At 55.4% G+C, this 15046-nt stretch overlaps 1 protein-coding gene across 4 annotated transcripts in view; it reads right to left on the bottom strand.

The window, feature by feature from the left end:
• The window catches only part of FBXW11 (F-box and WD repeat domain containing 11), a 75834-nt gene extending 72210 nt beyond the window's left edge, over positions 1 to 3624 (bottom strand). Inside the window, exon 1 of one of the 4 annotated variants that reach the window (XM_050713563.1) lies at positions 3600 to 3624. Coding sequence is in view for 1 of the 4 variants with exons in the window: in XM_035562861.2 (XP_035418754.1) it covers positions 3366 to 3410 (45 nt within the window). In the remaining 3 variants the exon portion in view is untranslated. Of the gene's footprint in view, positions 1 to 2804; positions 2910 to 3365; positions 3463 to 3599 lie in introns of those variants that run through there. The other 3 variants (XM_035562861.2, XM_035562862.2, XM_050713564.1) reach the window with 3 other exon arrangements.
• Between the last annotated feature and the right edge of the window lie 11422 nt (positions 3625 to 15046).

Genomic DNA, 15046 nt, shown 5'->3' with positions numbered 1-15046 from the left:
GCGCTCCGTTCCGAGAGGTTCGGAACGCGGAGGCCTTCGGCTCGCACGCAAGGTCTGCCAGGAGAAACCGAAAGGCTTTTGGCAAGACGCTCGATTATAGCTCTTCATTTATTATTTACCGAGGCACTTCAACGCTGGACGCTTACGAGAGACGCTCTAGACGACAAAGGCAGCACGTCAGGAAAAGCCCCTTCCGCGCACGTAACGTTAAGGCACGGCTGGCCACAGGCGAGCCCGGCAGGTCGGATCCCAGGCAGGGCCTTCCCACAGCCCCTCCACCGCCGAGCAGCGGCGCGCTGAATGGCATCTGCCGACGCTGCAGCAGAGGGATCCGCGCTCGTGGAACGGCGCGCATCAAGGACGCGGCGGCGAGGCAGCTGCTAACGGGCTCGGCAAGTGGGCGAATTGACACCCGCTGCCTTCCTGCCTCTGCCGCCGCCTCCCAGAGTGGCCGGTGGGCACAGGAGCCCGCGAGCCTGGGATCTGGGTTTTTACACTCAGGATGCGCACGGTTCCACCCATGCCCGCGTAACTTTTTAACCTGTATGAAAAAAGGTATTTTTCATACCTCTGTATTCTTCTACAACCACATCAACGCGAACCAAGAGGCTAATTATCCCCTACTTCGAAAGCCTGCTGGTAAAACAAAGGCACGGTTAGGTGAAGCTTTCTGAGAACACGGGAACACAAGGCTTTCATCGAGCGTTCAAGGCAAACGCGTACAGTGGGTTGGAACAGCACAGATTTCATCAACTGCTCCGCATTTGTAGGTAAAAAAGGTGTTCCACAAATTGTCATTGGTACTTCACCTGAAGAAAGAAAAAAGGTTGATTCTTTAGAAGAGCAAAAAGGTCACCGTTACCTAATTCCACAGAGAAAATCAAAACCAGGGGAAGAAAGAGCCCTTTCAATCGATTTGGCTAGCCCCCCATCTGGTCTGGACTACCTCCTCACTCCTTCCTTTCTAACAGTTTGCCCACTCGCACAAAGCAGTGGGCCGGGACGGCGCAGTGCTCAGGCGCCTCAACTAAGCACCTGCCAGCTACGCGCCAGCCTGACCCCGGCCCTCCTGCGGGCACACAAGTCAGCCCCGGAGGCCTCGAGCCTCCCGAACTCACTGGCACAGGTAGCGGGGACCTCGCCTGGGGAGGCCGATACCATCTGCAAATGAAAGCCATGAAACGTCCTAACTAAATCAAGGGCTCATCGCCGCTGGGAAGGCTGGATGGTGTGATTTACAGAGCCGGAACCACGTATCGCCAGCCTTAAGCTGTCCTGGAAGGAGAGCGACTTCGGCACACCAGCTAAAACTTCGTACGGCAAATGGAAGTTGTCACTCTGAAACCTTAAAATATTTCTCTTAGATTCCAGCTTTAAAAATAGACCGGCATTATTTCCATGACTGATTTTTCTTTAAATAAATGCAAATGATCCATCCAGCGCAGGAATGGCTGAGGGCTGGAACACCCTGTTCTGAAACTTCTGGGCCATTAACATGTTGACACGCTCCCTCTCGTTTATCGGCCACTCACAATTACATTGTACTCGTCCCTCCGAGCCTCTGCGCCAGGCACTTGCACCTCTGCGACTCGGGACTCATCCTTGGCCTCAGAGGGTAGTGACCGAGCACCCAGAGCGCACCAAACACAACCTCCTGTGGCAGAGAGAGGCATAAAACGCCTTGCTCGTAGTGAGCAGCACCCGCACCTTCTTCCTGACGATGCCATCCTTACACGGGAGAGCACCCCGTTAGGTCTTGCCCGTTAGGATCATCCCTGGCTTTGGGATATTTCCTGCTACCCTTAACAGCTGACAGAGGAGCTTGCACCAAACACTGAAATCTCTGACTGCGAGCTCTGTCGATACCACCTCTACTCCTGCCTTCCTACCTTACAGACACGGTGCAGAGCATCTCATCTGCTACAGCACGCGGGCACTAAGCCTTCGAGCCACGTCTCCGGTTCCAAATGGCTTCCGAGGACTCGAGCGAAGCCTGCGCGCTCAAACGCAAGTGGTTCTAGGCAAGCCCTCACTAAGGCTCAAGTTAAGTTCAACCATCACCTACATTTTGCAGAGTATTGTCTTCTGTGGGAAACTGCAGAATTAATTGTTCATGCTATTAAAATTTGACAATTATTAATGCGCTTCAAAAAGGAGAAAAATGTGTTTCTTCCATCTCTTGCTACAAAATAAAGAACTTAGTATCCCAGTGAGTATTCGCCTTTACGTTAGTGCATTTCCTAGATGCAGCTGTAAATGGGGGACGCCACCATCAGTAGCATTCAAAAGCTGCGTTTGCTTCTGCCGATTTGGCCAAACCCAGACAAGACTGGTAGAAAGGCTTACAAAAGAGACGAGCACGAAAGCTGAGGGAGGCGAACGTACCTCCCGGCCCTGAACGCCACCTGAGCGCCTCCCGCCACCGACGGGGCAGGCAGGAAAAAAGCTGCTGGGAAACTCACCGCTCGGGTGAGTTCAGAGGGGAAATTCAGCCTCGTCCCGCGGCAGCCACCTGCCCCGCCGCGGGGGGATCGCTGCCGGTGCCACCGGGGTTTCGGCGGCCGGGGCCGGGGCAGCAGCCCCGCTGAGCACAGCTTTAGCTGCCGGGCCGGGCGCCGGCCGGGCCCCGCGGGGCTGCCGGCTGTGGGCTCGGAATTCCTGTCCCTGCAGCACAGGTGACGCTGAAGAAAGTTCCTATTTCGCGGGCCAGGCGCCTTAGCAGGAGCTGCGCTAGCCAAAAACCACGCGTCGGCCGCCTCCGCCGAGCCCAGCGCACCGGGGAGCGGCTCCACGCCGCCTTTTACCTTCTCGGCCCCCGATGCGGCGCCGGCTGGGACCGCGGGCAGGAGGGCGAGCCGCGCCCGCACCGCACAACGCGGGAGGCTCCGGCCCGCTCCGACGGCCCCCAGAGCCCCGGCCCGGCCCCGAGAGCCCCCGGACGGCCCCGGGAGCCCGGGCCCGGCTCCCTGAGCCCCCCGCCCCCCGCGGCAGGGGCACCCCGGGGCCGTGCCGCTCGCTTTCGCTTTCCGCCCGCTCCGCCTGCAGCGCGCCCCCCCCGCCAACGCCGCTTCTCGGTGCTTTCCCCCCTACCCGTGCCCGGTTTTTATTTTTAGTTTGTTTGGTTTTTGTTTTTTGGTTTTTTAATTTTTTTTGCTGTTAGTTTTTGGGGTTCGGGGTTTTTTTTTATCTCTTTTTTTATTATTATTATTTTGCCCCTCTCCCGTCACCGCACCGGCCTCGGAGTCCCCCCCCCCCCCGCAGCCCCGCAGGGCCCAGCCGGGGGCACCGCGGAGGGAACCGGGAGGGGGGGGGGAGCGGGGCCGGGCGGCGGGGCCGGGGCTGCCCGCGCGGCGGGGGGCACTCACCATCAGCTCGATGGTCTTGTCCTCGATCACCGAGTCGGGCTCCATGGCGGCGGGCGGGCAGCGCGGCCCGGCCCAGCCCCGCTCCGCTCCGCGCCCCCGGCCCCGCCCGCCCCGGCCCCGGCCCCGGCCCCGGCCCCGCGCCCGCCGCCAGGCCCCGGCCAGGCCCCGCCGCCGCCGCCGCCGCCGCCCCCCCGCCGCGCGCACGCACACGCACGCGCAGACGCGCACACGCACGCAACGTCACCGCGCCCCGACGGGCAGCTCCGCCCCTCTTCCCGCCTACGGGCTCGTCTCCCGGCGGACCACAACTCCCGGCGGCCCCCGCGGCGCCGCGCTCTCATTGGCTGCGGGCTGCAGGCGGCGGGCTCGCGGCGTAGTGCGGGGGGGGGAGGGGTCGTGGGGGCGCCTCACGGGTTGGGAAGGGCGACGTGAGGGGGTCGGGACCCGACCCCAGCCCCAACCCCAATCCCAGCCCCAACCCCAACCCCCAATCCCAATCCTAATCCCAGCCTCGAGGAAAGGGGGCCACGGTGCCACTCTGGAGGGGCTTGAGGTTGCAGCACAGTGCTCCTTTGGTTTAAATACAGCTTTTTCTTTATTTAAACTACCCTTTTTCCTCAACACACTGAGTACACAAGAGCTTACTAGCATATTTGGTAGAATTAACTAAATAATAAACAGCACAGGTTTATTCCTAGTGTTTTTCTCCCCTAAGTAGTGTTAATAAAATAGCCCCCATGAAAAACACTTCAGACAAACCGCTGTAATAGAGAGGGTGCTTTGATGTGCAGAATGCGGTGCTAACATCACAGCACCACTTAATAAATAAAGTTTTATTTAAAACTTATAAATAAATAAATAAATAAAGTTTCATGTCAGGAGTCCAGTCCTGCCCAGCCACCCGCCTCAGACCCATCTCACTGCCATCTCCCTGTCCCATTTCTGCTCGCACTGCCACCCAGCCTGTCAGCCCGCTACATCAAACGCGATGATCGGCCCCATCGTGGATATGCTTAAATGGCATTATTTGCCACATGCTGACTGACAGCGTTCACAGCGTTTGGAAATTAAGCAGATGGTCCTTGCCAGAGGAAACTTTCAGACTAGGTTGGATGAAGATGAAAACACAAAAAAGCTTGGAAGCAAGACACACCACACCACACTTGCAGGGGAAGACGGAAACGCTCGGATAAGGCAGCGGTGTTTCCATCTAGCTAATGCAGCCCTTAGCACTGAGCAGCTTTTTCAGCATCCAGACCTGTAGGGTTTGTGTCCCAAGCTTCGGCTGGGGCTCACTGACACCATACAATCCCCCCAGGGCAGCCCCACTGACCCGCAGCGCGTGCAGGATCCGCAGGAACAAAACTCTTTGGGATACCAAGGTCACACAGGCTGCGAGCTGATGACACAGCAGGGACCGAATGCATTCGTCGGCACTGAAAATTGGAAGGAAAATTGTCATAAACAGCAATCTGCTATAATAGCACAACACTTGCAATTCCATGCTTGTGATGGAAATGAACTCAGTAGCTTTCATCCAAACCCTTTTTTTTTTTGTTGTTACCTGTTTAAACCTCAGCCAAATGGTTAAAAAATGGAGTAGGAACAAAAGGAATTACACAAACTCCTTTGTTACTGACAACACAGCTGCTTTATGGTACGTTTGTATCAGCAGAAAAGTACTTTATTCATAACAAAAGTTATAATGAATACTCGTCACGTGGCCCAAACCCCTTTCATAGAATTTGAACGCATAAACTGAGCCCAGCAGGCCTCCCTCCCCATCAGCCTGCTGCCACTCAGTGTCTTAGGGACACCAGTGAGACTTTGATGGGCCCCAAAAGCTGCCACATTTACAGATGAAGCCAATGCCAAACACACAGCCACGGCTGCATGTTTTCCCCCACATCCCTCTCACAACTGGCAAGGCCCAGCCTCGCGCACTGCTGCTCGCACCAGCTCGGGCTGTGCACATACCCACCAACCCTGACCCTGAAAAACATCCGAGGGCTCTTCCTGTCGGACCTGCAGACTCAGGCCAACAGCTGGGCTGAATTCTTTCCACCTTTGCATCACGGCCTATAACTAAGGACTCACAAGTCAAATCACACCCTAGCTTTTGCGCTGAGTGACAAAACCCATCTCACTTTTGCTCGCTCTAATAACACCTTTGCTCTGGAGATCAAACAAGCCAGCAGATATTTGTCTGTGACAAAGTAAAAAATCAGCACGTCTAATTCTAAATATACACAGGGAAGAGCTTCGCTGACTGGGACAATACCATGTCACAGAGCCGCTGCTGCACGCTCGGGATAGTTTGCTGAAAGTAGAAAGTACTGCCCAAGACATATGAAACGAAACAGGCAAAAAAGGCAAAAATTCCTCCATTTATTTGAAGAGAAGGTAAATCTGCGGCCTGACAATCTGAATGTCAATGTGGTTAATGTGTGGTTAATGCACCTCAACAACAGGCACTACAGAAGTACGCAGGGGACTTTGAAGCTGCGGCACGAGCTGTCGTGTGGAGCTCAAGCAAAGAACCGTAACTGGCTTTCAATCACTGACAAAAAATAACTACCGTGACACGAAAGAAGAGTGTTGAAAATAATTAAGCAAAGCATTATAAAAATCAGATTTTTGGCTTTAGTGCTGAACACCTGGAAAGGCAAGGCCAGCTGACATACAGGCTCGTATTCGTAAATTAGAATTGTTTCTGAGCCGCTTGTGACTCCTGAGGGGAGCTCGTCAAAACTGAGGGACGCATCGAAGTCTAATTAGGTGAATGAAGAACAAGGGTTTTGACAAATTTAATCTGAGATACAAAAATATTCTGCCGAAACACTTGATTTTGGTAAAGTCAAGCACCTTGTTCCAGTTGCTACGGTACTTTGAAGAACACAACTCCGGGCATGTGCTCTGAATTCCGGTTAATCTGACACCGTATCAACAAACCCTTGGTGCAGGTACACGTCGCTGCTTGCTGACAGATCCGTGCCACACGCCTGCACATCAGCGAAGCAGATCTCTGCCTCCGTGACCTTATGGAGCTGACGCAGGGGCAGTCCCAGCCGAGCAGAACTTGCTCCACCAGCTTTCCCATCTGGATGAGGGGAAGTGGGAGTGGGAAAGCCCCAGAGCCCAGGAACTGGAGGCTGCTCCGTGCAGTGCGGCAGGACAAGGAGCTTTGGCTAGGGCAGGGAGCCCACAGAGCCTGGTTTTAGGTTTGGAAGATCCTGGTCAGCTATGGTGTCAGCTAAGGTGAGAGGAAGGTGGTTTGGAGGGGAAAAAAGGGAAACCTCAGCAAGTTAAACAAGAGACTCAGAGCAGCAAAACTATGTAATGGGATTTTCCACGGATCCCTCAGGAGCGAGGTGCTCGAGCCTTCCTGCAGCTCAGCGGGCCTTGGTTTCCTAACACCAGGCACCTCCTGCCATCCCCAGCCAACACATTCTGCTCACCGAAACCTCCATCTTGTGATCACACGACTGTCTGTTTGGCTGTTGGACAGAGAGCAGTGGCTACTCAATGGTACACAGTTCAGACACAACTCAACTGCTCCTGCTGGAAGAATAATTACTAAACTCAGAGCTGGTATGAACACGACATAAACAAACATTCTTGTTAGGGCAGGGACAAATGCACTTGAAGTAGGAAAATGTTTATTTTTCCTTCAAGTAAACATTTTCTATCCAAAATGGGATGACACTAGATTTGAGGATTTATTTTTTTTCTAAACATCTGGAACGAGAAGAGCAGATTCATAACAACTCTTCCATCTGCCTGATCACTGAAGCAGTAACTCCGGTCAGCGCAGAGCCCCAGGATGCAGGAGGTGCTGCCTGCAGCAGGACCCCATGGGACGGGAGCAGCAGAGCCTGCGTGGCGCAGGGCTGCTTGTCACAAGGACACAGCGCACGAGGACGAGGGCATGTGGCTTTTGTCACAGGTGGCATCGCTGCCTTGTGGCACGGGGACTCCCCGGGCGCCCGCCTGCTCGGGACGCACGCTCAGCACCCCGCCTTCTCTTTCCTGTGGCTTTGTTCATTCAATAAAGATGTGGAGATAATGAACCGGGAAAGGAAAAGGAAAAGCAGGTGTGGGAAGTGAGACAGCGTCCAGCTGCGGTGCCCGGATTTTGTGACTCACGCCCGAGGTTCGCCTCCTCCAGCTCCTCTCGAGCAGCCCGGGGGTTGTGCTGGCGCCACACAACACAGCTCCCAAGTCCTGCCTGATAAAGCAGGATGTGGCTTTGTCGCCCACAGCTGAGGGAGCCACGAGATCCCGTTCCAAAGCCTGGTTCACTGCCTGAACTCACGCAAACCAGAGGGCCACCCCTATTTTAACCCCTGCCCACTACAAGACAAAAGCAAGCACCCTTCTCACTCTTTCCTGACTTGGATGCCTGCAATCTATTTGTTTTTATATGCTCTGCAGATACACTGTCGAGTAATTGCAGCCATGTCTTTGTTTTCTGGTGATGCCTTAGGCATGTTCTGAACATTTCAGACACTAAAACATACTTCCACCTTGTTCTGGGCAGAGAGAACAAACCCCTGAACAGCACGAAGAGTGCCACTCGGACATGAGACAGCCATCGCTCTGCCATTTCCTGATGTCTCACCTGTGTTTTCAGGTGGGGCAAAAGGGTTTCTCCTCTCCCCGCCTGGCACAGCACCCTCTAATTGTGTCACTTCATGATTTGAAAACAGAACCAGACCTCGCTTGCTGAAGAGCAGCCCGATGGCATCGATACCGAGGCAGGCTGTAGCACAGTAAGGACAGCGTCGCTGTCACCAGCAGCTGACCACAGCTCCGCTCACACCAGCCTAAGGACTTGCCTGGGCCTCGGCTTGCTCAAGCTTGGTTTGAACTCCGACATCTTGCCCAGTGCTCAGACAAATCCCCCTCGCTGCCGCAGCAGAGCTCTCCAGCCACCAGGCGAGGAACGGCACCCAGCTCCAGTTTGGGTTTGTGCAGTTATGCAGTCACTGCCCTCAAGAGTAAGGTCATACAAGGTGAAAGGGGCTGGGACTAGATGACCTTTAAGGTCCCTTCCAACCCGAGCCAGTCCGTGAAGGTGCAGCATCGGTAAGCCCTCAGCACCTAACTCAATTTACAAACCATCAGCAAGAAAGAAGCATCGGGAAGAGACGGAGAACAGAACCGGCGCTGCAGCGCCAGGAGGGGAGGCTGACAACATCAGGGAGCGGGGACGTGCTGCAGGAGGGGGCCCGGGTGGGCGAGCACGACACCAGGAGGTGTCGGAAAGCCTGAGGACAAGAGCTGTGACTGTGTCGTTAGTGGGATTAACAATAACGGGATGACCTGGACTGCAAGGGTATAGTATGCTTGTTGTATTTTCATTAAACACTGATTTAACTAACAATAAATTCCTGCCTCTGCACGTAAGGTGTGCTCCTACATACCAACAGCAGAAGTCTCACTGTAAGAGCAGAGCAGCAGCTCCCACTCATGAAAGCGCGAAGCGTTCGCTCTCCATCCTGCGCAGGAGGAGGGGACATGTGGGAGCTGGTGTCCTGCCAACCACGCGACAATCCCAGCAATTGACTGGGAAAAGACACGGACGTGCTTCACGCTGCAGCAGCATTCCTCAGGCACATCCACCTGCCCAAGGAGCCCAGCAAGGGACGATGAACGGCTCAGTTACTTCGCTAACAAGAACATGAGAACAAAAGCGATTCACGTGCAAGGTTTTTACTCCCAGTACTGGGCAGCGATGGATGAAACCACCTGCTGGTTTTGTAAGTGAAAGAGAAGGCCCCAGCCCTTTTGTTGGCCTTAATGTTAATTAACTTCCAGGTGTTCACTTGTTTGTTTCACCATGCATTAAAACTCTGCAGACTTTGCGAAGGATTACTGCTCTGGAGTTCCCTCGGCCCCAGCAGCCCTGTTCTGTCCCACAGCCAACTGGGGCTGCATTTGGGAAACCCACCGAGCAGAAGAAAGGCAAAGCAGTGAAGCCCCCGTGTCTCTCTGCGTCCAGAAACCAAGAGCAGCAGCTTTTGCTTTTTGCACAGAGGCTCAGAAAGTTCTTTCTGAGTCCTGGGTGCAATTTTACTGACAGCTCCCTGATTTCCTTTACAGCTTGTGCTGCGGGAGACGAGACGGCGCGGATCTGGCACGGAGGCACCTCTCAAACTGCAGCGCATCGGCTCTGTGCGGTGGGGTTAGATGATCTCCACCTCAGCAAGGGCCATCTCTGGGAAAAGGGCTGGAGAATAATTTTCATTTAACTCAAAATCCTCAGCTGTAGGCTGCCCTGCACTCACAGCAGGAATCACCCTGCTACCATCTCCAGCACTGCTGGCACATGGCAGCCAGGATGGTAACAGGATGGAAATGAAAGGTGGCTCTGCAGGAGCACGGGCCCCTCGCTTTACACAAGCATGTCTCTGTACCCTTCAGTGGGCTCAGGAAAGCTGCACAGACCTTCCTCGCCCCTGGGGAGCACAGAGGACACAGGAGGAAAGCGTTTAAGATTCATTCAGCCTCAGCTGCACACAAAATCCATCCCGGCATAATAAAATAGGAAGGTTAAATGGAGATGAGACATGGTTGTGGCAAAATGGGGAGGGGAAAAGCAACGAGGAAGAGACAGAGCACGTCGCTGTGTGAGCAAACAGCAGTGACGACAAAGCCCATGTGCAAGCCCCGCACGGTGTCACGCAGGCACGGGAGGGGAGGGTGGTGCGTGGTGCTGGCAGCCCGCTGCAACCTGCAGTGCAGGTCTGAAACATCCTCGTGTCCCGTCCCACCCTGCACAGGTATGCTCCTGGCTCCGAAACGACACCTGGGCAAAGGCAGACTGACTTCAGGCAATCGTTGCTACGCCTCTTGACACTCTCATTCCACACGGAAAGTCCCCGCGCTTTATCTTGCATGCAGAGCGCTGGAACCATCCTTTCAGCTGGCTGCCTGCCGCGGTCCTGGCGCAGTGAGTCCCTGGGAGCTTCCTTAGGCCGTTGTGGCGGTCGGGGTAGAAGTGGAGATCTTTCCTAGTGACAACCAGCCGTGCCCAGATGCCTGCCTGTCCCCATGGCGGGCTGCTGCAGGCACCTCCAGACACCGCCGGGTGAGCTGAGCGCTCGGCAAGCCTTGCAGATGTCAGATAAGAAAAGCCCTTCAGAGAGCATCTCTAAGCAAACTTTTCCCTTCTTGCTTTCTCCAGGTCAGACGTTACACAAAGAAGAAAACGAGACCAGCAACATCGGCTCCGAGCACTGATGGGACACAGGCACGGGGCGAACACAAGGGCATCGCGGGGACAGCCCTGGGCCACGCAGCTGAGCGTTGGTGCGGCAAGCCCGGCGAGCCAAACCCCCGGCTAACAGCTGGGATGTGTGGTTTTCCTGAAGGATGGCATCCCTGCCTCGATTCTTTGCCACTTTTTTCCTCTCTATTTTCCATTCTCCTCACTAGAAGGATTTTTTTTTCCACACGTTTAGCACGTCAGTGAGTTGCCTGCTTCCATCCCCTCCACAGAGAACAAAGCCTCTCCTCTAGTTCAGGTGAACTCAGCCATCACTGCCCAGAAGCGCCCAGGCTGTACTGAGCACCTCTCCTGAACACCGCTCCACCTGGCCGGATCCTGCACCCAAGCAGGTGAGCAGATGCCAAGGCAGAGACCGGCTTCGAGGTGAGCTGGTGCACCCCGATCCCTGGGGAGGACTGAGCAAGGACTGTGTTTGTTTAGGCTAGAGAAGCAAGGATGGAAAGGAGAGAGGATGGCAGCTTTTAAATTCGTAAAAGGCTGTTTCAGAGGGCAAGGAGCATCCCTCGCAGCCCCCAATGCCACGTGCAGGGGAAAGCCCTTGCACGCACCTAGGTGTGATCCCTTTTGCCAAACGAGATGTTTCCACACCCCCTGGTGAGCTGCACGGAGCAGAGCAGCGCCGCTGTCCCAGAGCGCGAGCACAGCCTGGACATGCAGGCACCACACAGGTACGGGGCATCCAGGAGCTTTTCTACTGAATTACGGCAACCTGGGCTGAAAGCAGTCCCGCAGCAGCCAGCTAGAGATGCAGAGGGATTTTGGGAGCCTGTGTGAAGCTCCTCTGCCTTCCTAGGGGCTGTGCCCTTCAGGGCACGGGGCTCAGCTGAGCTCCGAGATCTGGGGATTTTTCCCAGGGCCTGCTCAGTGCGATGGAAACCGCCAGCCCCATTCAGCAGCCAAGTCTTTGCGGGATGGGTCATCTCCCCTCCTGTGGCATCCCCCAGCAGTATCCCCAGCCCACACATTTGCTTTCACATCCTTCCAGTGTCTGAATCTCACCAGCCCCAGCAGCTGCCAGGCCAGGAGGAGGAAGAGGACAGGGGCTGGCACCAGCAGCACACCCAGCCCTGGCTGCCCAAGTGCCCGTCTGCTCCCCGGTGTTGTGTCAGGGTGGCCCAGAGCTGGCTGCGAGCCTACGGCAGCTGCGCAGTCCCCGTGCACCCAAGGGTCCCTGCAGGTGTCCGCAGCACCAGGAGCTGCGGCGCTCGGCGCCGGCTTACCTCCACGGGGCTGCTGGAGCCCGGGCGGTGTCAGAGCAGCGCTCGGTGACTGGAGGCGACCGGGAGTCCGGGGGAAAGAGAGCAGCAAGGCTCCTGCGGCTCTCTGGGCACGTGGCAGGGATCACCAGGACGAGGGAACTCGACTGCAAGGATCCTGTTGCCAGAGGATGTTTTTTTTCTGTGCCAGTGCGGAAATTTGGTGGTCCAACAGGTGAAGCAGCTTCTTAGAGAAACCTCCTGCCCTGGCACGATAAAGGAGAAGCTGGGTTATTAACAGGTTCTGCCTTGCAGCTGTAGCAGCGACCAGGGCAGAAAGGAACAACCCAACACGCCCCAAAGAGGCTGATGTTCAGCCGCCCAGACTTACACACGGCATCCTTCAGGAGCTCTGCTCTCTGCTCTCCAGGTCCTGGCTCTCGGAGAGCCACCACGGCTGGGGCGGTGACCTGCAGGCATGGCACCCGGCAGCCAGGCGGCTACGGCAGAGCCAAGGCGGGAGGCAGAGGGAAACCTCGCTGCGGGGCGGAGAGGAGGCGAAGGGAACCGGCCTGGGAAGGGGCACAGGAAGAGGAGCGAGGAGCCAGGAGCTCAGCACAGCGACAGGCACAGACAGCCCACCTGGAGCAGGACAGGCGGTGCTGCCGCCCTTCACCTTCCGAGCAAGGCGGCAGCCGGCCGGGCAGAGCCGAGGTTTCCCCCGCAGAAAGCAGAGGGCTCTTCCCCGCCACCCCGCCAGCTTTCCGCCCGCTCAGCCTCCGGTGCGTAAGGTCACCCCAGCGTCCCGCTCGTTAGCGGGAGGCCAGGATTTGCCCTTTGATTTATTTATGCACTGACAAAGACTCAAAAGTGTTGGAAGTGCAATTTTTCACCACCAACTAAAAATAGCCGAGTGAAATTCCAGAGCTGCCTTTCAGCGCTGCCGGCTGCGCTCGGCTTACCAGGACAATGGCATTTGTAGGCTGCTAGCACCAACAGCACAGGCTGGGCTCCAGCTCCCTAAATAACAAGCTATAAAGGGCAAAATCTGTCTTTGATTACAGCTGTGCAAAAAGCAGCGATTAAAAAGACCATTATCCAAATACCTGAACGTGCGGTGCCAGCTTAAAACCGAGCCTGGGAATGCTGTAAGAGTGGCAGGGACTTACTGTATGTGAAGTAAAAACGCAGCCAGCGTTACCGAGGGCAGAAGGCACGTGCGGTTAAGCATTTAGAAGGGCTGAAGCCCTCGGGCACAACAAAAATGCCTTTGGGCAGCAAGCAGGGGCTGACCACCGGGTGGCACGTGCCTGGCGCTCCTGGCTCAGGGCAAGGAGCAGCCACGTGAGGAGGGCTCTGCCCCAGGGGCACCGGCAGCCTCCGGGTGTGCTTTCAACCACCCTGAGATGCAGGGAACAGCTCCACGTGGTGTACGGGAACACTTGATTTACCCTGCTCTTGATTTCAAGCCTATCAAGAGCATGTTCCTTGAAGGAAAATAATTAGTTAACAGCCTGCAGTACACCAGGTACATCGGAAGCCTGGCTTTTAAGCACAAACTTGAATTCTCTGCTCATTTCGGTCTGCAAGCACACAGGCTCAGCCCCAGGGATCGCCCGTGGCAGTGCTGCCCGTCCTGCAAACCAAACATCGCAGTGATCTCAGCTACTGAAGATGGCGAAGTCCCCCGGGCGAGAGCGCTTCGAGGCGATGCTCTTGCTCGCACGCCAGGCAGAACCCACATGCCAGCCAGCCGACCTGACACCACGTCACTCAGCAATATTTGAGGTGAAAAAGGAGAACTGCAAGTCAACGCTTTTGAATGAGATAATCTCAGTGCTCGCGCTGACCTTCCAGCAGCGACAAAAGCAGGCCTGCGACAGAAACAGCTTTCTGAAGGGTCAGAAGGACCAGGGCCCGTGTCAGCAGTTACAGGGAAAGAAATAATTCCGCACTGCTCTCCAGTGGCCTCATCCTCCTGCTGTGATGTGCCCCGGGAGACAGTAAAGGTACCTCTGCAGCTGGCCAGCTGGAAGGTACCAGACGCACCGAGGGGACCTCAGCACACCGCTCACAGAGCTGCTCTGCAAACCAGACACAGCTCTGTTTTCCCACTGAAACGTGAAGGGGAAGAGATGTGAGAACCAGCCGAGCAGAGCAGTACAGGAGGAAATCAGAGCTTCCAAGCACATCTGGCACAGAGCATTTGTGTCACTGAACTAGACAGCTCTCGGGCATCCCTCTGTAGCAGCCAAGCTCTGCTGCTCCTCAGAATGAAAAACTGAAAAGCAGAAACCAGGACTTCTGGTCCTGTCAGTAAAGGGTTAATCACAGCGTACATCCACAGCCTGCTTACAGACTGGTGAGAGCAGGTGGGCATTTCCTGCAGGCACTAGCTCCTCCCGTGATGTGCACTGACTGCTGGGATGTTTCACTCCGTGCTGATCTCAGCTGGATGCTTTTACCCACACCACCACCCGGGCGGGGACCAGCGTTACGCACCGAGGCTGCAGGCAGCGTGGGACACGCGCAGCATTTTCTGCATTGTTTGTATTTGTGCCCCAGCAGAAACACCGTGCCTCCGCAGCATCCAGCAACAGAAGGACCATGGGCCATGCTCTGCTGCCTGCCACGGGGCAGATCAGAGGGAGGCCAGGAGTTCAAAGCCTGAAGGCCACCTTCAACTGCCACGAGGCAGCCTGGTTGCCACAGGGCCTATTGCTGCCTTGGCTAATGCTCAGCTTCAGCCAGAGGATCACTGCTAGGTGAGACCAATCCAACAGTGATTTGTGATTTAAAGCACCTGCTAAAACTCCTGATATTGATGACATCTTTTACAGATTGTTCTCTGAAAAAGGCATCAGTACATCTATTTTGGATCAGGAAAAACCAGAGCAGGCAGGCCCATGCAGCAAGTACAGCTCTGATCTGGATTTATTCCGCACAAAGAGATAGGGTCCTACAAAAAGGCCTTTCAAAAAAATAATGCCCAACTGTCCTGGGATGGGAGCATTAAGGGCAATTTTCTGTATCTGCAAGGTATTTTCCAGCTCATTTGTTCAAAAGACCACCTTTGGTAACACTGCACAACCCGATCTGTTTGTCTCCCCCCTCCTCCGCCCCTGGATGGATTTCTGCTCAGCACGATGAAGAAACAAGACGTACTCACACTCAGCTATGAAACAGCCACC

The sequence above is a fragment of the Cygnus atratus genome, chromosome 14, assembly GCF_013377495.2.
Source record: "Cygnus atratus isolate AKBS03 ecotype Queensland, Australia chromosome 14, CAtr_DNAZoo_HiC_assembly, whole genome shotgun sequence".
Classification (NCBI taxonomy): domain Eukaryota; kingdom Metazoa; phylum Chordata; class Aves; order Anseriformes; family Anatidae; genus Cygnus; species Cygnus atratus.
Note: the sequence above shows the minus strand (reverse complement) of the source record. Positions and strands in the feature narration are given on the sequence as shown.